This window comes from Cokeromyces recurvatus (genome assembly GCF_025118155.1).
Source record: "Cokeromyces recurvatus strain NRRL 2243 chromosome Unknown BX663scaffold_22, whole genome shotgun sequence".
NCBI classification, from domain to species: Eukaryota; Fungi; Mucoromycota; class Mucoromycetes; order Mucorales; family Mucoraceae; genus Cokeromyces; species Cokeromyces recurvatus.
Window position 1 is genome coordinate 171,391 of NW_026251408.1, and position 25,219 is coordinate 196,609.

The 25,219-nt window shown below is 31.2% G+C and overlaps 7 protein-coding genes across 7 annotated transcripts; 4 read left to right on the top strand and 3 right to left on the bottom strand.

The window, feature by feature from the left end:
* Positions 1-97: 97 nt before the first annotated feature.
* On the bottom strand, positions 98-1,413 carry BX663DRAFT_562956 (etoposide-induced protein 2.4-domain-containing protein). The gene is made up of 4 exons (XM_051531990.1): positions 1,291-1,413; positions 1,099-1,228; positions 621-1,031; positions 98-561 (listed from the first exon to the last, which is right to left on the bottom strand). The coding sequence occupies exons 1-4, from the start codon at positions 1,383-1,385 to the stop codon at positions 340-342; spliced, it is 858 nt and encodes a 285-aa protein (XP_051380589.1). The 5' UTR covers positions 1,386-1,413; the 3' UTR covers positions 98-339.
* Positions 1,414-1,536: 123 nt separating this feature from the next.
* Positions 1,537-6,109, top strand: BX663DRAFT_517006 (SacI homology domain-containing protein). The gene is made up of 18 exons (XM_051528666.1): positions 1,537-1,883; positions 1,959-2,241; positions 2,315-2,612; positions 2,673-2,739; positions 2,837-3,742; positions 3,839-4,098; positions 4,171-4,270; positions 4,323-4,413; positions 4,507-4,561; positions 4,621-4,674; positions 4,734-4,843; positions 4,920-5,029; positions 5,091-5,113; positions 5,177-5,372; positions 5,435-5,482; positions 5,541-5,606; positions 5,680-5,881; positions 5,957-6,109. Exons 1-17 carry the CDS (start codon positions 1,655-1,657, stop codon positions 5,856-5,858), a joined length of 3,075 nt encoding a protein of 1,024 aa, XP_051380590.1. The 5' UTR covers positions 1,537-1,654; the 3' UTR covers positions 5,859-5,881; positions 5,957-6,109.
* Positions 6,110-6,721: 612 nt separating this feature from the next.
* On the bottom strand, positions 6,722-8,529 carry BX663DRAFT_458289 (uncharacterized protein). Its single transcript, XM_051523898.1, has 4 exons — positions 8,466-8,529; positions 8,275-8,412; positions 8,120-8,209; positions 6,722-8,021 (listed from the first exon to the last, which is right to left on the bottom strand). The coding sequence occupies exons 1-4, from the start codon at positions 8,512-8,514 to the stop codon at positions 6,823-6,825; spliced, it is 1,476 nt and encodes a 491-aa protein (XP_051380591.1). The 5' UTR covers positions 8,515-8,529; the 3' UTR covers positions 6,722-6,822.
* Positions 8,530-8,696: 167 nt separating this feature from the next.
* On the bottom strand, positions 8,697-13,873 carry BX663DRAFT_517010 (glycogen debranching enzyme). The gene is made up of 7 exons (XM_051528667.1): positions 13,647-13,873; positions 13,456-13,567; positions 13,365-13,400; positions 12,763-13,295; positions 12,050-12,659; positions 11,307-11,979; positions 8,697-11,244 (listed from the first exon to the last, which is right to left on the bottom strand). Exons 1-7 carry the CDS (start codon positions 13,720-13,722, stop codon positions 8,749-8,751), a joined length of 4,536 nt encoding a protein of 1,511 aa, XP_051380592.1. The 5' UTR covers positions 13,723-13,873; the 3' UTR covers positions 8,697-8,748.
* Positions 13,874-18,708: 4,835 nt separating this feature from the next.
* On the top strand, positions 18,709-20,583 carry BX663DRAFT_517014 (fumarylacetoacetase). Its single transcript, XM_051528668.1, has 7 exons — positions 18,709-18,847; positions 18,926-19,045; positions 19,138-19,310; positions 19,375-19,718; positions 19,782-19,991; positions 20,072-20,220; positions 20,291-20,583. Exons 1-7 carry the CDS (start codon positions 18,752-18,754, stop codon positions 20,495-20,497), a joined length of 1,299 nt encoding a protein of 432 aa, XP_051380593.1. The 5' UTR covers positions 18,709-18,751; the 3' UTR covers positions 20,498-20,583.
* Positions 20,584-20,870: 287 nt separating this feature from the next.
* On the top strand, positions 20,871-23,766 carry BX663DRAFT_517016 (Six-hairpin glycosidase-like protein). The gene is made up of 6 exons (XM_051528669.1): positions 20,871-22,046; positions 22,140-22,182; positions 22,238-22,380; positions 22,463-22,811; positions 22,890-23,426; positions 23,514-23,766. The coding sequence occupies exons 1-6, from the start codon at positions 20,907-20,909 to the stop codon at positions 23,564-23,566; spliced, it is 2,265 nt and encodes a 754-aa protein (XP_051380594.1). The 5' UTR covers positions 20,871-20,906; the 3' UTR covers positions 23,567-23,766.
* BX663DRAFT_151154 (uncharacterized protein) lies at positions 23,655-24,845 on the top strand. Its single transcript, XM_051521607.1, has 4 exons — positions 23,655-23,811; positions 23,892-24,137; positions 24,202-24,354; positions 24,433-24,845. Exons 1-4 carry the CDS (start codon positions 23,743-23,745, stop codon positions 24,583-24,585), a joined length of 621 nt encoding a protein of 206 aa, XP_051380595.1. The 5' UTR covers positions 23,655-23,742; the 3' UTR covers positions 24,586-24,845.
* Positions 24,846-25,219: the final 374 nt, after the last annotated feature.

Genomic DNA, 25,219 nt, shown 5'->3' on the forward strand with positions numbered 1-25,219 from the left:
TTTTTGAGGAGTGATTCGTGACTTGGTTAGTAGGAGGAGAAACAGTCATTTATACTCAGCTTTCGTTTAAATTATTCAATCGAATGCCTTTAAGAATGAAATCATCATGTAATTATAATTGTCTACATTAGGGACTAATTTTGAAGTTTAAGGCATCATAGTATATATTTGTTGGTTGAATATACCCCCCAATTAATAAAAAAAACTGTAAAGTTTGTCTTCAAACAATGTTTATCAATGTGTTTTTATACAATTTATTGAGAAATGCAAGATTTATGACTAAGTAAAAAATAGACATCTTTATAATGATATAGACGAGAACTATATAAATTTTATTTTTTACACTAGTTTTCCAAAATGCTCTTTTTTATTTTCAAAAATCTCTGTTCCCTTATGATTGCCTACAAGTAATTTCTGAACAATAGAAATGATGCAATGATTCATAATTCGAACAAAAGAAAAAGCTGGTATTTTGACTGGTAAAGCAAATAAATCATTTGAAGTAATAGTGTTGGTATTATAGATAGGTTCTGGCGTAGCTACTGAGGCCATCATGATATACTAAATTATAAATGTTATAAATATTATTATCCAAGTAATTCATATATTTTTATACTTACACAAGGATAAATCAATGCAAATACACCGCCCGCTCTTAATGTTGACAAAAAGAAAATGATGGATGAAGCGGGCAATCCAAATCCAAAAAAATAGGACCAATGCTCTTCTGTATAGTTCATGCGTTGCTCAATTGTCCAATCTTGTTCATTAATCCATTTATATTCAAAGCAATAATAGGACATCACAATACAATAAATAAAAAATGAAAGAATAGACCCTATGATGGGTATTAAATGCTTTAAAAGCGTAATGCATAACGCAAAATTACTGTATAATATCACAGTATTTATACTTGTTAGTATATCAACATGATCATCATAACCATTAACTCTTTGATGACTGGCAAATTTACTGTAAAATCTTGAATTTACTATAAGACATATAAGGTATAAAGGGTAGCCTGTCAAATCCTATTAATGTGAAGTATTAACACCATTTATAATACATGTTTATAATTATTGTATTTTGCTTATTAACTGCATAAGAATATCCAAACAAATGATGGTCAGGTGTATTATAAAATGTCTCTAAAATAATAAGAATACCCAAATAAGCGATTCCATTTAAAACCAAACTTTTTAATAAAGTTTTTTGAATAACTTTAGATCTAACAATATAGATGAGTCTCACATACTTATAACAACACGTTACAAAAATAATCCTTCTTACGATGAAATGAGATTAAATACATGTGTCCAATTAAACGCTTCTTTTAATCCTTTAAAAAAATAATTAACATGTAATAAAGGTGAGACCTTTTGCATCGTAAGAATAAATCAACGAAACTCGTTCAAAAAAAAAAAAAAAAAAAAAAAAAAAAGTGCGATAATCATGTAATAATGCTATTCATAATAGGACTTTTAAAATAGCTTTTTTTTTTCTTGGTTTGTTTTTGTTTAAGTCTCTCTTTCTCTTCTTTTTTTTTAACAGTTATAGAAGCACATCGTCATAGCGATTCTTAATTTATTTTTTTGTTCAATCAGCTTGTCATTTACAAAGTCATTTAATTGAAAGAAGAAATAATACTAAATAGATGCAAAATCATTTATTATTAAGAGAACATCCAAGAGCTCTTGCTTTACGGCCCACAGTTTTAGAAGAAGCACCTTCTGGCGTGCTTGTTTTTAAGGAATATCAAGGCTCAGAAACTAACAGAGCTATAGCCGAACTTTATAGCCCTTCTGAATTTGAGGATTCCAAATGGAGGATACTTAATTCACGTCCAGTTTTTGGTTGTCTAGGACTAATTACAGTACAATCAGGTAAGTTAAACTTTTTTTTTTTAATAATATATGTTTCATTATTTATTTTATCCTTTTTATTATTACTATTATTAGAATGCTTTCTAGCCATTGTAACAGACTGTGTATCAGTTGGAAGAGTAAGAGCTGGGGAAGAAGTTTATAAAATTCAATCAGTATCATTTTATTCATTATCGTCTTCTCGTTATGATGATTTTATTGACCCGACACCTAACTGGGAGGATGATTGGGATCAACCTAGCAATAGTGGCAGCAGTGGTAATGTCTTACATCCATGTGCTCAGTTACAAAAATTATTTTCAATCGGTAGCTTCTACTTTACACCTGACTTTGATTTGACAAGAACAGTACAAGCACGGTAAAAAAAAAGGAAGAAAATAAAAGTAACTTAAAATATTTGTGTATGCTTATGTTTTTTTATGATTTTATAGCACTTCAGTAGCGTCAATGGGTGTACATTCATTTGATGGACATTTTTTATGGAATCAATTCTTAATATCGGGTTTGTTGGACTTTAGGGCTAAATTAGATAGAAAGAAGCAGATAGATCTAGACCGTGGTGGATTTTTAGTATTTGCTATACGTGGTTATGTAGGTGTAGAAGAGGTCGATATTGATAATGAAAGGTATGAGTTATCTGTGATTTCAAAATTAAGTTGTAAACGTGCTGGTACTCGATTTAATTCAAGAGGAATTGATGATAATGGACATGTAGCAAATTTTGTAGAGGTAAATATACTAAATGAGAGAGAGAGGCAAAGAGAATAGGAATTAATATACTTTATATAGACCGAAACTATACTTTATTCAGATAGAATTTGTTATTCTTATACTCAAATTAGAGGAAGTGTTCCAGGTAAAGATAAAAAGCAAAGCTTCTATTCATCCTTATGTATCTTTAATACTCATCTCTTTTTTCTCCTTCTCTCTCTTTTTTTTTCTTCACTAACTAGTATTTTGGGAACAACAAGGTATGCAGCTTGTTCAACATAAAATACAAATTTCTCGTGGTCCGGGCGCAACGCAGCCCGCCGTTAAACGTCATTTTGATGAGCTTATTAGCCGCTATAACTCAGTCTCCAATGTCAATCTTTTATCACAACGAGAAACAAGCACAGCTGGTGAAACTTTACTTAGCAATACTTATAATACAGCTGTTGAGCGACTTGGTTACAGTCCCTCTATTGTTCGTATGGTCAATTTTGATCTACACGCTGAATGCCGTGGAGGTAATTACGATAATGTTTCAATTCTTCTAAAGGATATTCGACATATTATGGATGATTATGGATTTTTCTTAATGGATACAGACGAGATTATTAATACCCAGAAAGGTATTTTTCGAACTAACTGTATGGATTGTCTTGATCGTACCAACCTTGTTCAAAATGAGATTTCACGAAGAGTTCTGCTGAATTTCTTGAAACAAACAAATCGTGTTCATGGTATTGATTATTTGATAATACGTCATTCACATTTGTGGGCAGAAAATGGAGATGGATTATCTAAAATTTATGCAGGTACGGGAGCCCTAAAATCAGGTTTTACGAGAACAGGAAAAGTGACATTCATGAATGTTTTGAGTGACGCTACAAGATCTGTAAACCGCTTCTATATCAACAATTTCCAAGACAAAGCAAGGCAGGAAGTGATTGATCAATTATTAGGCAAATTGGCTAATCAAACGATGATTGCGATTCATGATCCTATAAGTGATCGCGTAACGCGACAATTAACAAAACGTATTAAAGAATATTCTCATAATCGAAGAGTAACCATTTTTGCGGGAAGTTATAATTTAAACGGAAAGAGCTTTAAAGGAGAACTTTTGAATCCTTGGCTGCTTCAACATTTCAGATGTAAAATTTCTTGAATGAATACATGTGAGTGTGTACTGATATAACTTCTTTTTTTATATACATATATGTATATATTATTATATATATTTTTTATAGGGAGTGAAGAGGAGCCTGATATTTATGTAATAGGATTTCAGGAAATAGTAGAATTATCACCACAACAAGTTATGGCGACAGATGCAGAAAAAAGAAAGATCTGGGAACAGCAAATCGAAAAGACTTTAAATACAAGAGCAGGAGCTAAATCAAGATATACACTTTTACGTTCAAATCAACTAGTGGGTGCAGCGCTCATTATTTTTGTTAAGACAGATATTGTGGATGAAATACGAAATGTAGAAAGCTCAATTAAGAAGGTAACACTGGAGAAATATACTATAGATAAAAAAAAAAAAGAGAGAGAGACTGATTTGTAAGCTTATATACAGACTGGAATTATGGGTATTGCGGGCAATAAAGGTGCAGTAGCTATTAGAATGGATTATGGAGATACAAGTTTTTGTTTTGTTGCTGCACATCTTGCTTCAGGTAATATACATTATTATAATAAGTTTTATCTTAATTTAATCGTATTATACAGGCCATTCAAATGTGGATGATCGCAATTCAGATTTCCATATCATTAATGAGGGTTTACGCTTTTTAAGAGGAAAAATGATTGACAGCCATGAGTAAGTTTTATTTTATTTTTTTCTCTAAAAAAAAAAAAAAAAAAAAAAAAAAAAAAAAAAAAAAAAAAAAAAAAAAAACTTATATTATTATAGTAATATTATTTGGGTGAGTGATTTGAACTATCGTATTTCTCTATCGAATGAGGAGGTAAAGTAAATTAGTTTGACTATAAAATAAAGAAATTGATTTATCTATTATCCTTATAGGTCAGAATGTATGTAGAAGAGGGTAATATTGAAATGCTATTTCAAAATGATCAGGTATACAAAATAAGAAATTAATACAATACTTGATTTCTAATTGATTTTTTTTAACTAAGCTTTCAAGAGAGATGAGACAAGGTCGAGTATTTAATGGTTATCAAGAAGGAGACATTACTTTTCTACCAACATACAAATATGATAACGGAACAAATACATATGATACTAGGTATCTATAAAAAAAAAAAAAAAGAAAGAGGGAAATAAATTTGAGTTGGATCATAAACTAATTCACTTGAATATAGTGAAAAACAGAGAATTCCAGGTTGGACAGATCGTATTTTATTTAAAGGAACCCAATTAAAGCAATTACAATATTCAAGAGCAGAATTGTATACTTCTGATCATAGACCAGGTAACAAAAAAAAATAGTATATAACAGACTACTTGACAATTTTTAATAACTTTTTATTTAGTCTTTGCGTTATTTGAGGCTGATGTAAGATAAAAAAAAACTAATAATAATTTTATTATTTACCTTTTTTTTATCATTATTTCGTAGATATTAACATTAGATCATGAAGCTAAAATTAAATTACAAAAAGAATTATACCAAAGTCTAAGTTCAATAGAAGTTCGTACTTCACCGCCTGAATTACCAAAACGTAAAAATACTATACGTAGTAACAGCTTTTCATCATCAAAACTATCAGATTCTTATATAGATACACTTATAGATATATCAGTAGATGGTGAATGTAAAGTTTCATCGTTACTAATATATTCAATTATGCGATATGCTTAATTAATCTTATTCTAGATCCTCCTCCTAGCACAGATAGTAAAAAATGGTGGGAAGATGGTCAAGGTAAGAAGAAGTGACACATATATTTATGTTCGATATTAATAGGAAATAATATGACTAGAAATTCCAAAGGCTGATAAGAGTCGAGCATCAAATCATAATCCATTTGAAGATGATGGATTTGTCTGTAAGTATTATAATTTTTTTTTCCTGTTTCTTCTTACACATATACATATGTATTATTGAACAATACACTATAGTTGCTGGCAGTGGAAACAGTATAAGTAAACTACCTAGCTCTTTACAATCAGATAGTGAATGGATGCCTCTAAGTCCAGTCTCTTATCATGGAACTTCCTTCGAAAAGCAACCAGAAACAAAGACATCTCCAATAAATAATGTATCTAGTTACATTGGATTTTGGAATAATCGACAATAAGCTTCTTATTTATATTATAGCATGTATTGTATAAAAAATAAAAAATAAAATAAAAATTGTATGTACATTTATGCGTATTATTTTCTATACAATATTAGAAGAAAAGAAATCAGCAAAAATAGATATACATTATTTTTTCAATTATGTTTACATGTATTCTTCATTTGGCTATTATATTGATATAGGCATATTTTTATAAAAATCTATACACTAATATTATTTTATAAAGATTAGAAATATGAAGATGTATCAGTGCACTATTAAAACAAAATAAAAAAAAAAGTAAATGTTGTAGCTTTATGAGAGTAACATACCTGTTTATCTAATATTAATAATAAGGAATTGCTTATTCTGTTTGATATTTAAAATAGTATCTTAATTAATAATTGCTCTTCCATTTCTTCTCTTTTTTTTTTTTTTCCTACAAAATGATATGTAGCTACTACTACTGCCTCTCAATGAAATATATTCTTTATTCGACTCGACTATAATCTCTAAAAAAAAAAGTTTATCCTTTGTTATTCTTTCTTTAGTTTTTTGTCAAGGAAAGAAATACAAGTGCTATAAACAAGATTGAATACAAATAGCTAGATTACTCATAACAAACTGAGTGTATGGATTGGTGAAATAATGCCTATAAATATATATATATTGGATAAATCTCTTGGTTATGTTTGATAGGAAATGATAATGTAAAGTTATTTATTGGTCAAATGAAAAGATAATTAAAGACTTTAACTAAGACTACTGTTATAGTATAATATTACTCTTACATATATGAAATATACACATTATCAAATAAACTATTTAGGTTCTCTTTCCTCCCCCCCCTCCATATACATATATTTCTTAAAAGTTTACAATTATTAGCATAATTTTATGTATTTAATATATTTTAATGTTCATCAAAAAATAAAATAAAATAAAAAAAAATAAAATAAAAATAAAACTAGCATACTTGTTTTTAATAAATCATAAAGTAGGCAGCTACTACAAGTGCTAATAAACAATTAATGGCTGAAAGCGATAATGAAAGGCTACTACCACTACTAGCAAGTGCATTCATAACTTCAACATTCAAATATCCAAATCCAGAAACCGACAAATTATTATTACTGTTATTTGCTGAATATCCAGGAATAGTTACCAAAATTATCTTATTATTTCTATTGGAGGCAGGCACATCAGAACCCCAAACTAAATCATTGTTACTATATGCAGGAATGGATGCTAAAGCTTGAGCATCATATTGTCCTATTGTAACTATAGGTGTAATATTGACAGTAGGTTGATACTCTAATCGTCCCTGTGTAAAATTGCCTACAGATAATCCATACGTTACATTAGTCTTGATCTGATTTGCAATATCAACTGGCGTAGTGGTATTAATATCAGTTTGAATTGTTTCATCTAAATGAGTTGAAAGAACTTGAAGGATAGCAAGACGAGCATTTGGATGGGCATTAGAAATTAGTGTAGGGAATCCTTCAAGAGCAAAATCATATTCAAGCGAGTTGGGTTGCATAGGTATAGATGCTGTATTATTGATTTGTACATTGCTCATTCGATAGGTGATGTGAACTGTAAAGTTAGTGTTGGTATTGTTATAAGAGGCAATCGCTCTTGTTTCTGTCTGAAGGTAAGATTGCGTAGCATTAGTGGGGACAGTAATATTAGAGACTTGGAAAACGGACCAAGCCAAGTCTTGAAGTGAAGTAAACGACAAAATTGGTTCATTGGCATCATAAAATCCGTTTTGATTAGTATCGTTAAACTCAACAAGTTGAGAAAATTGTAATCTATATACAAAATCTGCTATTTCAGAATTTGGATCAGACGAAGAATAAAAAGCATGATCTATCATGGGGAAACGATTATGGGTGCTAATATTAAATGTGTAATGGTAATTGTCATCTTTGCCTGAATTAGTAGTGCCATTGATAATGACATTATTTGTATTACTGCCACTACTTGTGATTTGAGGGGCATAATAATATCCTGATTCTGAGTTGTAACGATGATACATTGAATGATAACCAAGGAATAAAAAGGGTGGAGCAATCCAAAAATAGGTTAATGCAGGATTATAAAACCCATAATAGCCGTAACGTGATGTGGCTGAATAACCGCCAGAATAGACTGGTGCATAATTCGTGTAAGTTGCTATACGGTAATAATAATATCAATAAATAAATAAATAAACGGTACATGAGTTAGCATTATAGTGTATATATATATATAACATTGAATATATTACATACATCTTGTATTCGAATATTGATAGGGTGGTGGTCCACCAAATCCTCCTCTTCCACCTTTTGATGAGACACTACCAGGTGTGCTTCCTGTACCTTTATATCCATCATTATTAATTTATGCTAGCAATACAAATATTACTTTATTCTTTCTCAATTACCTGCAATGCCTCTTCCTCCAGTATTAGATCCACTATTACCAGTACCACCTCTATTACCACTAGAACCACCTCCTCCGCCTCTACTTCCACCACCCCCACCCCCTCCTCTTCCACCTCCTCCACCTTTGGCCATCACAGCTATACAAACATTTTAGTACATCAAATTCATTTAGAAGTCATATAAAGTTTACATAATATAGAATATATTAATATAAGTGATATTTTGAGAACGGATTTCATAATAATTTAATTCTGAAAAAAAAAAAAAAAAAAAAAAAATAGAAGAAAAAAAAAAAAGAAAAAAAAGGGCTTAACTCAATATATTTTATATTACCAATAGAAAAAAAAAGAAAAAAGAAAAAGAACAAATTGTGTAACTTTTCATTGGTATTTTTTTTTTTAAAAAGCCAACATTTAGTATGTAATGCAAAATTGAAATACTGCTAAGCATATTTTTTATTTTTATTACTACATTTAACAATGCTTATTACCCTCAATTAAGTCATAAAACAATTCCAATAAAGTTGCAGAAGACCATGACTGGGTAGTACAAGAATCTTCACAAAATTCGCCATCCTTATTTGTTAATTCTGGCAAACCACACCAAACGCTCTGATCTATATATTTACGATGTTCACGTAGAATAGAAGCAATTTCTTGATTTGAAAGAGCATCAAAGTAATGAGCTGCACGAAGATAATATCCAATGGGCCATAACCATTCAGGCCCTTGATGGTAATTACGTCCTTTAGCTGTCTTAAAATCATCTGAATCCTCTGAATTATGATAATAAGGTCGATATTGTTGGTCAGTAGGATCTAAGGTACGCATACCAAGGGGCCCTAATAAAATAGAACGACAAAGGGTAATACATTGTTTTGCGTGCTCTTTATCAAATAATTCAGGGGCTACTGTCATGGCAATAAAAATATTAGGTCGAAGCTCATATTCTGTATAAGCTTCAGTAGCTCGATAGACATCCTTATAAACACCGCGACGATTTACAATCTTTGAGATCACATCATATTGTTTATCTTGAGAGGGGTCCGAAGGAATATAATAAACTCTTTCAAAATTTTCTTGTAAAAGATCATTCCAAAATTTGTAAGTAACTGTTTGAGTTGTTTCGTTGTTGATCTTGACGTTATCAATACCAGTCCAGGAATATTGACCACGTTCAATAAGCTGATTAATCCAACGTAGAGAACTCTTTAAGAGACCAGTAATTTCGATAGGTGCGCCATCACGAGGGGTACCAGGGTATCCCTTATTACCTGCCTTGACACTTTCACCCATCTTATCCATCCAAGTGCCACAGTTCCAGATATTACCACCGACAAGTACACCGGATGACCAATCTACATCGATATCAATATTGAATCCCTTATCCGACATTTGTTCATCGATTTTAGATCCAGCATTATACTCTCTAAAATGAATTCCATGTGCATGGCGTTCAAAAATCTCTTGAATGATTTCCGCAATTGTGGTTGAGTATTGGTAACCTTCTTCGACCTCAACAAATCGATCCTCTTTAGGGAAACGGCGAGGCACAGGTGTGTTGAGAATGGAATGGCCATCAGGTGCCAAATGATAATAGTCTTGAATAGATTGCATAAAGAACCAAACAGAGTCTCGTGAGTTATAACGAGGGTAACGGACTGAGTCAAGAAGATTAGGAATAAGCCCATGACGGAGGGAGCCAGCAAAGGCCAAGATATGTTCTTTAGCTTCCTTAAAGCGTCCAGTGACCATCAAAAGGCCGCGAAGGGAGATACAGACATCACGGCCCCAAACTCGCATATGGCGGATAGTAAAATGAGGTAATCCAGCTGCTAAAGAAGGAGTTGATTTAGTAGGACAGAGGCCTGCAGAGGGTACTTGTCCAAGCATTTGAACACTTGTCATGGCCAATTGTTTAATAAACGTGTCACCATTTTGAACAAGAGGTGACATAAGTGTTAAAGCCTGTGCATAGACTTTATCATAAGCGGTTTTGATGATCAGAGCAAAACATTTGGGCACCAAAAAATCAGGTACCTGTCGAATCAACTCAGCACGTTCCTTAAACCAGTCAATTAAGCGCTCAAGTGAAGGATAATCTTGCTTGTATTTCTCAAGACGATGTATAGAGTAATCTAGGGCCCATTGACCTGCCCGCAGATTATCGCATAGAGGATGTCCCAGGTCGTTATTTTCTATAATTAGATTCAGGACAGACATGAAACCTTGAAGACCTGCATAAACAAGATTGCCATAGTTGGGCACATTATAGACACCATCACCGCCCGTAGAATCATACTCTTCACTACTACAACGATACAGTACAACATTTATTGCCAAAAGATCCAAATCTTTGACTACTTCATCATCTATTATGCTAATCAGCTTGCGAACTTCTTTATATTTATCGCCAATGGATGTCTTAAGGACACAGATAGAACCTGGAGTAAAATTATCAGACAAAATAATTTCAACATACTCTCCCTTTTCGTCATGTCCATGTTCAAAACGAGGAGGATTTAAAGGCTCAAGATGAGTTGGTAGACCGTTTAGATATTCAGCTTCTTTCACTAAATGGTTATCAATTTTAAGAGAGTAGGCAAATTCAAAGGATGCTTGGGATTTGCGAAGGCGGATAGGGGAGTGACCCGTACCTTGACCAGGGAAGGCAGTTCGAGAAATAAGTAAATAGCCAGATTGGGAGCTAGGATGCTGACGATGTACTAGCAGATAGTCATTTTCTTGATGAACATAGACTTCACGATAACCTTCAAAACACATCTTTTGATGAAGGTTCAACAGCTTATGCTTGGCTTCAAGGATACCAATATCGAGTTTAGGATTAGGATCATATTTTCGTTTTTCATTTACAATATCCAATAAACGAGGATAAATCTCATCATAACCTTTAACACTACCAATAGCACAATCAGAAAATGCGACAATTGCAGCGTTGGGTAAAGCATCCTATAATAATAAGAATATGATTATTATTATTATTATTCAAAGTAACCATATCATATACATACCTCTGCAGTTCTTTTTTGGAAAGGTGTTTCATTATCATGTGTACAATCCATAAACAAAGCACGAGGCATACTGCCATGAGCAATAGGAATTAAGAGTACTTGATCGTATTCATCACCCTCATAAGGTACTCTCTTCCAAATCATATCTTCATCCATACTACCAACAGGCTTACCACCATGACGATGTGTTAATCGAGATAATTCATGGGTATCCCAAGCTTGCATAGCTTCACGAATCAAAGCGTGAATACCTAGACGGGATACAAACTCATTATCCCTTTCAGCTGAACCTGTAAATAGTTCAGCCAAAACATAGAGGTCAGGACGTACTTTACGAGCAGCATCCAAAAGGTATTCAGCCACATGTATAGGTGTTGAATGACAATTATCGATACGAATACCATGGAACATACTTGCAATAAGTTCAGTGTAATCACGCATGTGTTTCCATAACCAAGGATTATCGTTAGGTGATTGACCGTAGCGAAGCTTGACACAGTCTCCCCAGACAATGACTTCACGACGTAAATAGGCATTCGAACCAGGACCAGCAAAATCATTAAGTGGATCTGCATTCCATATCCAACCATTATTAGCTAACATCATGCTACCTTTTGGATGTTGATTTTCTTTATCTTCTAGACGAGTAAAATAAGTCTCGATAACAGGATTACTAGAAAGAGTGTGAGTTGAGTTTTTTTTTTTTTTTTTTTTTTTTTTGACAACATATACATATATAATACCTCTTTGAAATGGTGCCTAATTTAGGACCATTTTCAGCTAATCGAGTGAATAAAAGTCTTCCTTTAATATTATCGAGAGCTACTTTACAATCTTCATCATATTCCTCATAAAGAGGCAAATTGTAATCATTTAATAAATTTTGGAATGAATTCACTAAACCATCCACACGATCCTCTGATACTTGTTCTAAACTTGAAATATGATTAAAGGCAAGTAAAAAGGCAACTGCCTGTGACATATCTACGGTTTTATGGAATCGACTTCCTAAGTGACCGTTTTGAACTACCTGTTTGCCAAAGAGAATCACACGTTCTTTCACAGGTAGTTGGGCGACATTTTGGTAAAGACTAGGATCACATTGAATATTATGTGACTTGAGTGCTTCACGCATCTTCTCAAGTTGAGAAGCAACATCAATTACCTTGTATTCATAAAGTTTAATTTCCTTAAAAGTATTGTTTTTGATGTAATCAATGATGATATCAGCATCGGCGGGAGATTTGACGTCACGAGGTAATCCAACTTGTTCAAATTTTCCAGAAAGCTCAACCAAAGCTGTATCCAATTCATATGCAGGTACAAGATGAGGCGAATTATGAAGATTATAACCTATTATAATGTATTTTCAATATCTACGATACTTTTTTTTTTTCTTTTCCTTTCTCCTCGAAATATATATATATAAATATATATGTGTGTATAAATATATTACCTGCTTCAGGATGTTTTAATAAAAATTCGGTGCTGTTACTTGTATGATTCCAAACAACATCAGAAAGACTAAGGATACCATACTTTGAACTAAGTCTCTCAATTGCTTGCTGTACAATAGCCACTCTTTCTGAATTGGATTTTTGACGATCGTGTTCTTCAAAGACGTCATCATCAAAAGCTAATTGGTCACTGATACTATAAGGTGAGTTCGAAATACCACGCTTTTGTAAAGGCACAAAATGAATCATGTTATAGCCAGCATATTTTACTTGTTCAATTAATTTATCCCATTTTGTGATAGGACCCATCCATTTTGGAACCATAGACAAAATCATTAAAGCATCTAATGGTAACAGATCATTTTGACGAGTAAGATGCGGTAATTGAATACGGGGTTCAGCAATAACGTAACCAATATTGGCCATTTGGGTTTGTTTATTACAGGTATATTCAACTTTGTATTCATAAGCACCTGGAAAATCGAGAGTGATATCACAATAAGCATGAAGTAAATGAGGATCTTTAATAAATCTACGTCATGTTATGTTTTGTTAAGTTTATATCCACTTTTTTAAATATATGTAATATATATATACTTACTTGACGGGATGGAAATTATGCCTTTCAAATTCCTCTCTAAAATAAAATAAGTAAATATCAACAAGTAATAAAATAGAAAGTAATAATTTACCCTGTAATAGGATAGTTGGTATATAAAGTAGGTCTTCCTCCAGCAGCTAAAGAACCAGGCTTCAAAATAAACCGAATAATTACTTTTCCTTTAAAAGAGGAATACGGATATACTATGAATTATATTAATATACGCGTTATTTATTAAGTATATTGAATATGCATTTACTGCTTTATCATGTGTTGGCGAACCATCATCAGCTAAAGTTAAAGCATATAAGCGAGGTATATTCTGAACAGCATCTGATTCTTCTTCTATATGAACCATTTTTTTTGTTTTAGTTGGATAAAAGTTTTAAATGAAAAGAAAAAGAAGGAAAAAGACTTTTGTATTTTTTAATATTTTTTTCAGTTTTATATGTGCATATCTATCCTACGGAAAAAAATTCATTTACATAAACTTTATTTTTTTTTTTTTTTATTTTTTATTTTATTTTATTTTTTTTTTTTTTTTTGTAAGGCAGGCACACAAAAGGTAATGATTTCTTATTATTACTTGATTTGTTTGAATTCAAAATTTTGGGGGGGAGGGTTGAAGAAGGGAAATACATAAGTGTATATTTACTACAATCATAATAATAAAAATAATAAATACTTTTTTCTACCTTCCATATATAGTATATTCTATTATTTTGATTTTTTTATTGCATAATAATAGTTGTCATTATTTATAGGTGATGTAACTTATTTTCGCCAATTCATTTTCTCCTCTTTTTTTTTGGGGGGGAGAAGAGAGAAAATCTTACCAAAAATAGTATATATCTCCGATAAAAATATCCAATCACAATTAAAATACGAAATAGCGCAAGTAGGGTTAACTTTTATGTTTGTAGTAAGAAGTAAAGATTATTATTTATATTAAATTTTCATTATTATCAATATTAGTAATTCTATGCACTTGTGAAGATATCAATGAACTCTATAAATGATAATATAAAATATCTATATACACAACACTTATATATACGTCATGATTATCAATAATCCTTTATTATTTGTCATTGATTATAAAGCGTATTATTATGTGTTCCTGAGATTGCAAAAAGTAATATCTAGTTTATTACAAGTACTTGTGATAACGATCGTTAAAAAAAGGTATTATTTGTAATAACTAGTTATCTTTTGTGTGCATGAATTTCATAGTGTTATATAATGTTTCTGATATTTACTTTTGTTACAAAGTATTAATTCAACCGAATGACGTTCTTATATAACTTTATATGGCTTCAAATACCGAAATTAAGAATCCAATCAGCGGATATTAAAACTTGTATTTTGTTTTTTTAACAGCATTCAAACAGTAGCAGACTTTATTCATCACGCTTCTTTTTTCAATACTATTTTGAATATTATGGTTAATAAAGACCCATAGAATTAGAATGGATGATTTGAATCCTTTTGAGAAAATTCAAACAACTGTTAAAAACAGCATTAAAACGAAGTAAAATTGGTAATAAGGATTCACCTACTGGAATTGTTGAGGCATAGAATAATAATATTAAAATGCATCTTGAGAAATTTAAAAAACAATATTCTGTCTAAGCAACTTGAGCGAAAATCTTTTTTTTTATTTTTTAATCAAGATAAGTTTGATAATAGGTTGGGACACCAATTTTGAAAATAGGATAATTAATATGTATAATTATGGTCACATCTTTTTACTTTGTTTTTTTGGCATTACATTAAAAGCTTTATTTTTTTTTTCTATAACATGAGTGATAACCTTAATATGGATGGCCAGGTAGTGCCTGTTATTGTCCAATCTTACATGGATTGGAAAAGACCTGCAGCAATAAACGCTGAACAAAAAAAAAAAGTCAAGCACTGTAGAAGGGTTTAAATTAGCAATAAACAGTGAGTGCATCAACATATAAACTATGAAAAGAAGTCATCGAATAGCAAGAAGCATCGTACATAATAAAAGATGGCAATAGTTCCTTATTAAACGTATGTTCACATCATGTGCATCAACTTTAGTTGGTTTATAGAATTTCCTTTAATTAATCCAAATAATGAGACAAATTCACTGAAGGAGCAATTACCCTTTATATTCTTTATGATGAAGTTAATGCTCATCCAAGAGCAATATATAACTGACAAGAACCTGAAAACAACGAAAACCTTCATTAATATCGCACTAAAAGACTGTATCTAACAGTATCATTTTCCAAAAACGTATTGTTACGTTTTACAAGTGATGTCAAATGGCAACCTTTTTTGTTATCATGATAGACTTCAAAAATATGTTTCTTGTATTAAGTGTCGTTATACCATCCGTAGATACAATTCTGAGGAGTAAAGGGATTGTCTTTGTGGAAAATTTGTAATAAAAAAAAATAAGATTCCTTTGCAAAGACTAAGATATTTCAACAACTTCTTTTCGATGAATTGGTGAAGCCTCCCTTCAGCCCTTATTACTCAATACCCTAAGAAAATTTTCCTTGTTGAAAAAAAAATCACTAGTTCGAAAACCAAAGTTAGTTTGTTTCCAGATAGAATAATGAATATTTATGATGGCAGGGCTTGAAACAACTTCAAGTTATACCCTGAAGATGAACAGTCTTTTGTACAGCAATCAGATTATGAATGCTCATTATGAATGTTGGCTAGTTTTAGTCTTATTCTGACAATGTACATTCTAGTGATGCTGGATTTATTTAACCATATAGAATTTACCTCGAGAGGAAAGAAATCTTAGGGAAAATATACAATAATCTTTTTAATATTTATACACTGTGCTGTTAGAGTCTTTCACCACTTTTGTTATAATAAAATATTATTAGAGAAGCAACTTTATTATGAAACACGATTTTATTAAATTGTTTTTTTTTTCATTTTTGTTAATATTATAAAAAAAGATGCTTTTCTTAGTTCTCAAATCTCTTTAGTAGAAGAGACTTGATACTAACAGGATTAACCACGAGAAGGTGAAAGCATATCTAATCCCAAAAATAATATTACAACCCATACACAAATTGATACGGGCTGTAATTTTTTCTTCTCCCTCTAAATTTCTACTTGAAAGATAAACGTCCAATTTCAACTAGTAGACACTTGGCAAAGTACCAACCTGACCCAAGCCTTGCTAGAAGAAAAAGATAGGATTCCTCACTTCCTACCCCAATAAAAAATACAGTTGGATGTAAGTTTCATTGGAAGCCGGGCTAAACATTCTGACCTGTAGCGTGGCGAAGTGGAAGGAATCCAGATATATAAAGTGCACGACCTGACTATTGTTTACCTGAGAATGTCCCTTCTTTGACCCCTAGCATCTACTTTTGACTTAACAGTAAATACAAGTTGGGATTCTTCAACTAAATAAATAGATGAAAAAACCACGGTCAGAAACGTAAGCTGTGCATCCTTATCTATTTTTATTTTATAAACAGCAACTAGATAAAAATAAAAAGAAGGAAAAACCTCCAAAAAGAAAAACAGAAAAACTAAACCTTGAGAAAAGCCCTTTCAATGGTGCAGACAAAGAGTACGCTAATCTCCCTAAAAAAGGAACAGGTTTACAATTTCCAACCCCAAGTATCCTTTTTATTTCCCTCCTCCTTTGGAAATAAATCAAACTTGAGCAGTCAAAATTCGATAAGGTCCCATCAATTATCTAAGGTTGCAATAACCCAAGGTGAAGGCGGATATGCATGTAGTAACCAAAAGAGAGTCTAGGCCCTCTCCTTTAGCCATGTTATAAACGGACAGTTCTACAAACTCAAGTAAGCCAAGCTATGTGACTTAAGCACACTTCATAACCCTGACAATGTCTACCCATAGTTTCAAGTAAAAATAAAGAAGAATAGGAAAAATAAAAAAAGCTAAAGAAAAGAAAAGAGAAAAAAAGGGAAAAAAAACGAAAAAATGTACCTTTTTTTTATAGTAAAATTCAGGAGAAAAAAAAATAAACAAAAAGAAGGAGAAGTTATTAAAGTTTAATCAGCATATTTTTTTTTTTTTTTGTTTTTAATTTACTTTGCGTTAAATCTTCTCTCTTGCCTTTCTCCTTTTCTTTTTTTTTTCTTTTCCTTTTAATACTTTAGAGATAAGTTTTGCCTTTTATTTGAATGTAGTAAAGCATTACTGTCTTCTTTGAAAGTAAGCAAGAAAGTAAGAAAGTAAGAAAAAAAAAAGAAGTTTGTTTACTTTTTTTATATGTATAAATATTCATGTGAATATGCTGAGCATTCTTGTAAAGCAATTAAGCCAAAACTAGTCAAATGCAGTTACACAACAGAGCATGATGTTCATACATTCTCCAAAAGAATAAGAGTAGATAAGCTATCAATAATATAAAAAATGTCATTTTATACAGTAGTTTTATTTCTTACAATTTTACAGGATGTTCCCTTTTAGCTGTGTTGTGGAACGCCTTTTTCAATTGTAATTTTACAAGATATTCTTGGCGGTTTATGCATTTTAAATAGTTAGGCTGTAAGCTTTCTTACTACTGTATTATGACAATTGAGCTCTTTTTTTATGATGATCATGATAACAAGGCTCTTTAGGCTTTGATCAGTTTGAGAGGAATAATGGCTTTAAAGAGAAGAAAGAGATAGAGTTTCAAAGAGTGTACAAAAGATATGATATCTTTTATTATTATATGTTCAGGTTCATAGTTCGTCCTGTATTATGCAATCCATCTTTTATAATATTACTTATGCTTATATCCAGAGCTTGTTCTATAACAAAACTATAAAGAACCTCTCTAAAAAATTTTAATAAATTGACCAAAAAAACCTTTGCGACAATACGCTTTCCCTAAAACGACAAATTGAAATTTCTTTTGAGACAATTATTTCTCGACTGCCAACACATATTTGTTAATTGGCGACAATATCCATCGTACTGACTGTAGTAGTTATTACAAACAATTTCTTTTGAACTTGAAGAAGAAGACATTTCATTTATATGACGTACTACTTTTTTTTTTTTTTTTGTAATTTGAGATATCCAAGATCTAGATTATATTGCCAATATTGTCCCCTAAAAAAAAAAAAGCATAGAGTCGCTAACTAGATTATCTATTTCAAATATGAAGTCTTTTGTGAGGGCAAAGAAGATATGGTAGCTGTTAGGATTTGAGCTTTAGTGATTCATATCTTCTGTTTAAATAAACTCCTTTAAGCCGATTATGATTTTATTTTCATTTTTGACATATTTCACGTTACACGTAGTTCAAACAGCAAAACTTATTCCACGGTCAGCTGACTCATTAGTTAAAAATAATTCTTATAGTAGTAAATGTATTCCCTTTTTTTCTTCTTGTTTTTCTTCCTTTATTCTTCCTTCATAATATGTCTCCTATTGTTGAAAGCTTTATTTCAGTTTCTAAAGACTCTGATTTCCCTATACAAAATATTCCATTTGGTGTATTTTCTACAAAAGAAAAGGTATACATATAAATATATTTTATATATAAATATTCATTTAAACTTTGATTTAATAATTATTATTTCTGTAAATAATAGTCTGATCCTCGTATAGGAACAGCAATTGGAGATAAGGTACTTGATCTTTATGAAATAGCAAAAGCTGGATTATTAGATCATATTGAAGGCTTAAATGATCCTAAAAAAGTTTTTAGTGAGGTATGTATATCTATTACAAATTATATATCTTTAGTAAAGTTATTCATGACTCACGTAAAAAAAAATAAAATAAAATAAAATAAAATAAAAAGCCTTCTTTGAATAAATTCATGGAATTAGGACGTCCTGTTTGGAAGGCAACTCGTTTAGCTATTCAGAATATTCTATCTAAAGATAATAGTGTATTAAGAGATAATAAAGAGCTTTTAGAAAAGGTATTAGTGTCTATGAATACTGTCAAAATGCATTTACCAGCTAAAATTGGGTAAGTTTTATATGTTAAATTGCTGAATAAGAGAATATAACTAAAGATATCCGACATGTATTAGAGATTACACCGATTTTTATTGTTCTCGTGAACATGCTACAAATGTAGGTATTATGTTCAGAGGTAAAGACAATGCACTTCAACCCAATTGGCTTCATATCCCTGTTGGATATCATGGTCGTGCATCCTCTGTCATTGTTTCAGGCACTGATATTCGTCGTCCTGCTGGTCAACGACTTCCATCTAAGGATAGTAAAACACCCATCTTCGGTCCTTCTACTAGACTAGATATTGAATTAGAGGTTGGTTGGTTTGTAGGTACTGGTAATAAATTAGGTGAACGCGTTGACTTGAAGAATGCTCGAGATCACATCTTTGGTCTTGTCTTGGTGAATGATTGGAGTGGTAAAATAAAATAAAATAAGCATTATATGCAAAATAATTCTAACTTTTATGATATACAATTAGCTCGAGATATTCAAGCTTGGGAATATGTTCCTTTAGGCCCTTTCCTTGGAAAGAGCTTTGGTACAACTATTTCACCTTGGATTGTCACTTTGGATGCTCTTGAACCCTTCTTAGTAGATGGTCCTGATCAAAGTGCGCCATCTCCATTACCTTATCTTCAAGAAAAGCAACCATCTGCTTATGATATTAATCTTCAAGTTCAAATCAAGCGTAAGTATTTTTTTTTTTTTTTTTTTTTTTTTTTACAAAATTATATACAAATATAAATATTAACTTTATAATTGCTATAGCTGCTGAATCTAGTAAATTTGAAACCGTTACCGTTTCTAACCTTAAACACATGTATTGGTCTATCACTCAACAATTAGCTCACCATACAGTGAATGGATGTAATTTAAGACCAGGTGATATGGGAGCAACTGGAACTATTTCTGGACCTGTAAGTTTCATATACATATAAGAATACAACCTTCAATTATACATTTTTTCTCAATTTATATTATGATTAGGAAAAAGGTTCTTATGGTTCATTGCTAGAAATTACCTGGAGTGGACAAGAAAAAATTAAATTTGAAGACGGTATTGAACGAGTCTTTTTACAAGACGGAGATGAAGTCAAGATTACAGGACAAGCTACTAAAGAAAATTTAGATTATCATATTGGTTTTGGTAATTGTAGTGGAAAGATTTTACCCTGTTTATATGAAAATGAATAATTTTATGTGCATATAACCCAACCCCTCGCTAAATTTTAAAATTCGTGTTAGTTAAAACTACTAATGACTTTCTACAAAAAAAAAAAAAAAAAAAAAAAAAAAAAATGTTTGGTTATCAAGTAGAATAATAAAATACGTGTAATTACTTTGTTGCAATTTAAAATAAGTATTATTCTAACTAACTCATAATAAGAAAATAGTAGTAGAATCCTTCATATTGATTTATAAGCTCTTAATAATTAGTATAATTAATGCAAAATTACCTCATTTTTTTTCAAAGCAGTAATAAAAAAAAAAAAGTGAATGATTGGCTAATGATTTTCAATAAAGTAGCATGAATTTTTTTTTTTACTTCTTTGTTTTTTCTTTTTTTGTTTTTCTTTTTTTTTACAGTTTATTAAATACACTCATGTCATTTAAAAATCCAGGAACACCTGACGAAGAAACGATAGAGGAGATGCGAGATCGTTCTTACGGTTATCAGCTTGAGTCAGAGATTGAAAATACAGAGGCACCTTCTGAAGAATTACCTGAGGGTTATCGTTATATCGCCGACACACGCCGACAAAGTATCAGTAATCTGAACCATCAAGCAGACGTTGAAGACACCCGTTGTAATATTCGTAACCGTGGATATTTACCTATTGAAAACTATGGAATTATTGGCAACATGAGAACAATTGCTCTTGTCGGTACTGATGCCTCCATTGATTTCTTTTGTTATCCCAAGTTTGATTCCCCATCTATCTTTTGTCGTTTGCTTGATAAAGACAAGGGAGGTCATTTTTCAATCAATCCAAGAACCCCACATACAAGTAATAAACAAATGTATTTACCTAATAGCAATATCTTGACGACGAGGTTCTTGTCGGATAAAGGTGTTGCCGAGATTGTCGATTATATGCATATACCCTCACAGGGTCAACGTCTCTCTACAAAGCCATTACTTCAATGGTTAATTCGAAAGGTACGTGTCATTCGTGGTTCAGTTGAATTCAAGATGGAGTGCTATCCAGCCTTCAATTATGCCCTTGATCCCCATACCACCCAAATTGTTGAGGATGAAACGATCGAAGACCAAAAGGCGATGGCAAAGATTTATCCAGAGGAGAGTTGGCACTATTATGCAAGTCGAGATCGTGTTATATTTGAAAGTGAACATATGAAGATGGATTTACGTCATTTAGTAAAATGCGGTGAGTTCCAGTGTCCTAACGTGAAGATTCAAGTGCATGAGGATGATCCGGATCATCATAAAGGTCCTGGGGTTTGGGCTAACTTTGACTTGATGGAGACACAAGAGGTAGTATTTGTCTTTAGAGAAGTACCTAACTTAGAATCCTCGGACTGTGTAGCTAATGAATCAATGGCTGAACGAAAACTGAGAATGGCCATTGATCCTCCACTTTCAATGAGTTTATTAGAAGCTCTCTTTAGACAGACAAGTACATTTTGGTTGAACTGGGTTACTCAAAGTTCTTATAAGGGTCGTTGGAGGGAACATGTGATGAGAAGCGCGCTAACTTTAAAGCTATTGACTTATGAACCAGTAATAATCTATATATTTAAATATATATGTGTATATTTTAACTGTATATATACTAACTTTTTTTTTTTTTTTTTTTTTTTGGTGGGAGTTTAGACTGGTGCAGTTGTAGCAGCTCCTACTTTTGGTATTCCAGAAGGTAGCAATAACATTTATTTATTTTTTAAATCCACTGCATATTCATATTTTAATAGCTATTGGTGGTCCTCGTAACTGGGATTATAGGTATGTTTGGATCCGTGACTCATCTTTCACAATTTATGCTTTTCTTCGACTAGGCTTCACACATGAAGCAGGACGATATATGAAATACATAGAAGATCGATGTAATGATTTGGTAATATACATATAAATATATAGGGCATTTTTATAGAGGATAGGACCGGTAATTCTGATGATTTACTTACTTACTACTATAGAATCCAGATGGATCTTTGAATATCATGTATAGTATTGATGGTATAAAGAAACTTGATGAATTTGAACTAAATCATCTTGATGGCTATCGAGGTTCTCGTCCTGTTCGTATTGGTAATGGTGCCTATGATCATCTTCAACTTGATATTTATGGAGAATTAATGGATGGTATTTATCTTTATAATAAATATGGCTCTCCCATCTCTTACGATATGTGGTGCTCAGTTCGTAAGTTAACAGACTATGTCTGTGACAATTGGAATATCCCTGATATGTCTATTTGGGAAGTACGAGGTCGTAAACAACAATTTACTTATTCATTAGTGATGTGCTGGGTTGCAATTGATAGAGGTATATATATATATATATATGATTACGTAAAGTTGATTCATCAGACTAAACATATGGATGTATATCTGTTTCATATAGCTCTACGGTTATCTGAAAAGAGAGTTTTCCCTTGTCCCAATAGAGATAGATGGATGAGAACAAGGGATGAAATTTATGAAGTTGTACAAACCAAATGCTACAATCCAAAACTAAAGATGTTTACTCAAAGTGTAGAATCATCTGATGCTTTAGACGCTAGTACGCTTATTATGCCACTTGTTTTCTTCTCTTCTCCTACTGATCCTCGTTTGTTAAATACAATTGAGAGAATTATGATGCCACCTGAAAAGGGTGGACTTGTGGCAAATGATCTTGTGTTTAGATATAATTTCTTGACAACGGATGATGGTGTAGGCGGTCTCGAAGGAGCATTTTCGATGTGCACTTTTTGGCTTGTAGAAGCTCTGACTAGAGCAGGAAGATATGATAAGAGATTATTAACACGTGCTGTTATTATGTTTGAAAGGATGTTATCCTACGGTAATCATTTAGGATTATTTTCTGAAGAAGTTGCTAGATCAGGCGAGCTTTTGGGTAATTTTCCGCAGGCTTTTACTCATCTATCATTCATTAGTGGTAATATGATTATATAATGTATATTTTTTTTTCTTTTTAGAAAAGGGAAAAAAGTAACTAATTTTATTTATATTTGTATTAATTTAGCTGCTTATAACTTGGATCGTGTATTATGTAATGACTATCTTAGAAACGAGTAATAAAAGATATAAACAATACAGTATTATATAAATGTTTATTATTAATAAAATGCTTCATTTTTAAGTATTGTTTAAAATGAAATCATTATATATAATTCTCCTCCCCCCCCTTCTTTTTTATTTATTAATTTGTATTTAGTTTATCTTTTATTTTTTTTCTTCTTTTTAAATAAAATATGAAAAGCATTCGACTTCATTTTAAAAGACAATTCGATTATCAATACACGTTAAACGATCTAGACAATGTAAAAAAATACCTAAACAAACGGGCTTTTATCTTCTTCCATTATAACTCTTTTTCTCTCTCTCTCTCTCTCTTTTTTAGTTTCCAATACAAGAATTTCAAGCAATGATTGGACTCCTAAACAAATATGTTTATCAAAGACCATTGCCAGGTCCAAACTTACTATGGACTTGTAGTTTAATTTTATTTTTTACCGCTGCTAGTATTTTATTTTATCTTTTATGGCTTCAATTTCATCAGCTCTATTTAATTGGCATATTATTACCTACTTTTATTCTTCTTATTACTTTGTATTTATTATGTTTATATCAGTACAAGAGAAAAAAAGTAGGTAGAAACAAACAATATATTGTACATATTTTGATTTAACCTAAAATGTTACTGTAACTAGTTTGAAGAAAACATTCTCGAGATATGCAGTCAACTTAATGCAGTTGAAAATATACGTGGCATTAATTTCAAATTTATGAAAAATAATGTAGATGTGACACATGTACGAATCAAAAAATCACTCTCGACTTTTATTAATAAAGTCCCAACTTATGTAAGTGTAACTCTATATTTGTTTTATTTATAATAATAAAACCGCCTGTATTAAAAAAAAACAATTATAATAATAAAGGCTATTATTGTCGAGTTTGATGATAGATTTATTGCTTTAAAAAAGCAACAAAGATATTCAACATCAACAACACTAGCAGAATATGACGATTGTAACAAAGTATCTAAACCTGAACAAGCTTATCTATTTGATCAAAAAACGGAGCTCTGTTAAGTTATATGTGCATAAAATCCAAAAGATATAACAAGCTATTCATTATTTAAAGCGCACAAGCACGAAAAAAAAAAATCATTTCTTATCTAACAACTTATTATATTAGACTTTTTTTTTTCATTTTACAGAGTAATAAAGGACGTTGTTGTACATTTATCTTAATAAATGTATGTAAGGAGAGGCCATATTTAAATAATTATTTGTACGTATTTTTGGATGTATTATCATGTTTTTAAGATACTTAAAGTATTCTTACATGTATATAAATTGATCAACGACATTAATGCCCTTTTTTTTTGGAATTCATTCATTTCCAATATAACATGTATAAGCCACCCCATGCTTAAAATAGTATACTCTTCAATACATATTATACAAAAACACACATTATAAATGTTTCGACAATTAATTTGTTAAATTCACCCGTTTTATAAGTTTGTTAGTTTAGTTCTCGGGTAAAAGCCATAAATCTCGAGTAAAAAAAAAATTTTTTTTTATTAGAACAAAATACACATGTAAAAAAAGAACAAAAAAAAAATTGAATAAATTACATTTTTCTTTTTTCTATCATAAAGGAAAATACTTTCCCTTTCCTTTCACTACTTTTTTTTTTTGTTTAGTAGAGAGGAACTTT

What these genes read in the sequence shown, in the direction of transcription:
- BX663DRAFT_562956 (XM_051531990.1), bottom strand. Translation starts at nt 1,385, where the DNA reads ATGCAAAAGGTCTCACCTTTATTACATGTTAATTATTTTTTTAAAGGA. An exon ending in GTATTTAATCTCATTTCATC is followed by an intron (nt 1,229 to 1,290) that starts GTAAGAAGGATT and finishes CTATATTGTTAG; the next exon opens with ATCTAAAGTTATTCAAAAAA. An exon ending in TGTTTGGATATTCTTATGCA is followed by an intron (nt 1,032 to 1,098) that starts GTTAATAAGCAA and finishes TCACATTAATAG; the next exon opens with GATTTGACAGGCTACCCTTT.
- BX663DRAFT_517006 (XM_051528666.1), top strand. Translation starts at nt 1,655, where the DNA reads ATGCAAAATCATTTATTATTAAGAGAACATCCAAGAGCTCTTGCTTTA. An exon ending in TGCTATTTCAAAATGATCAG is followed by an intron (nt 4,675 to 4,733) that starts GTATACAAAATA and finishes TTTTTAACTAAG; the next exon opens with CTTTCAAGAGAGATGAGACA. An exon ending in TATATCAGTAGATGGTGAAT is followed by an intron (nt 5,373 to 5,434) that starts GTAAAGTTTCAT and finishes ATCTTATTCTAG; the next exon opens with ATCCTCCTCCTAGCACAGAT.
- BX663DRAFT_458289 (XM_051523898.1), bottom strand. Translation starts at nt 8,514, where the DNA reads ATGAAATCCGTTCTCAAAATATCACTTATATTAATATATTCTATATTA. An exon ending in TGGAGGAAGAGGCATTGCAG is followed by an intron (nt 8,210 to 8,274) that starts GTAATTGAGAAA and finishes ATGGATATAAAG; the next exon opens with GTACAGGAAGCACACCTGGT. An exon ending in TCAATATTCGAATACAAGAT is followed by an intron (nt 8,022 to 8,119) that starts GTATGTAATATA and finishes ATTACCGTATAG; the next exon opens with CAACTTACACGAATTATGCA.
- BX663DRAFT_517010 (XM_051528667.1), bottom strand. Translation starts at nt 13,722, where the DNA reads ATGGTTCATATAGAAGAAGAATCAGATGCTGTTCAGAATATACCTCGC. An exon ending in CATAATTTCCATCCCGTCAA is followed by an intron (nt 13,296 to 13,364) that starts GTAAGTATATAT and finishes AACATGACGTAG; the next exon opens with ATTTATTAAAGATCCTCATT. An exon ending in ATTAAAACATCCTGAAGCAG is followed by an intron (nt 12,660 to 12,762) that starts GTAATATATTTA and finishes ACATTATAATAG; the next exon opens with GTTATAATCTTCATAATTCG.
- BX663DRAFT_517014 (XM_051528668.1), top strand. Translation starts at nt 18,752, where the DNA reads ATGTCTCCTATTGTTGAAAGCTTTATTTCAGTTTCTAAAGACTCTGAT. An exon ending in TCTTCAAGTTCAAATCAAGC is followed by an intron (nt 19,992 to 20,071) that starts GTAAGTATTTTT and finishes TAATTGCTATAG; the next exon opens with CTGCTGAATCTAGTAAATTT. An exon ending in CTGGAACTATTTCTGGACCT is followed by an intron (nt 20,221 to 20,290) that starts GTAAGTTTCATA and finishes TATTATGATTAG; the next exon opens with GAAAAAGGTTCTTATGGTTC.
- BX663DRAFT_517016 (XM_051528669.1), top strand. Translation starts at nt 20,907, where the DNA reads ATGTCATTTAAAAATCCAGGAACACCTGACGAAGAAACGATAGAGGAG. An exon ending in AGCTATTGACTTATGAACCA is followed by an intron (nt 22,047 to 22,139) that starts GTAATAATCTAT and finishes GTGGGAGTTTAG; the next exon opens with ACTGGTGCAGTTGTAGCAGC. An exon ending in AAGATCGATGTAATGATTTG is followed by an intron (nt 22,381 to 22,462) that starts GTAATATACATA and finishes TTACTACTATAG; the next exon opens with AATCCAGATGGATCTTTGAA.
- BX663DRAFT_151154 (XM_051521607.1), top strand. Translation starts at nt 23,743, where the DNA reads ATGAAAAGCATTCGACTTCATTTTAAAAGACAATTCGATTATCAATAC. An exon ending in ATCAGTACAAGAGAAAAAAA is followed by an intron (nt 24,138 to 24,201) that starts GTAGGTAGAAAC and finishes TACTGTAACTAG; the next exon opens with TTTGAAGAAAACATTCTCGA. An exon ending in TTAATAAAGTCCCAACTTAT is followed by an intron (nt 24,355 to 24,432) that starts GTAAGTGTAACT and finishes ATAATAATAAAG; the next exon opens with GCTATTATTGTCGAGTTTGA.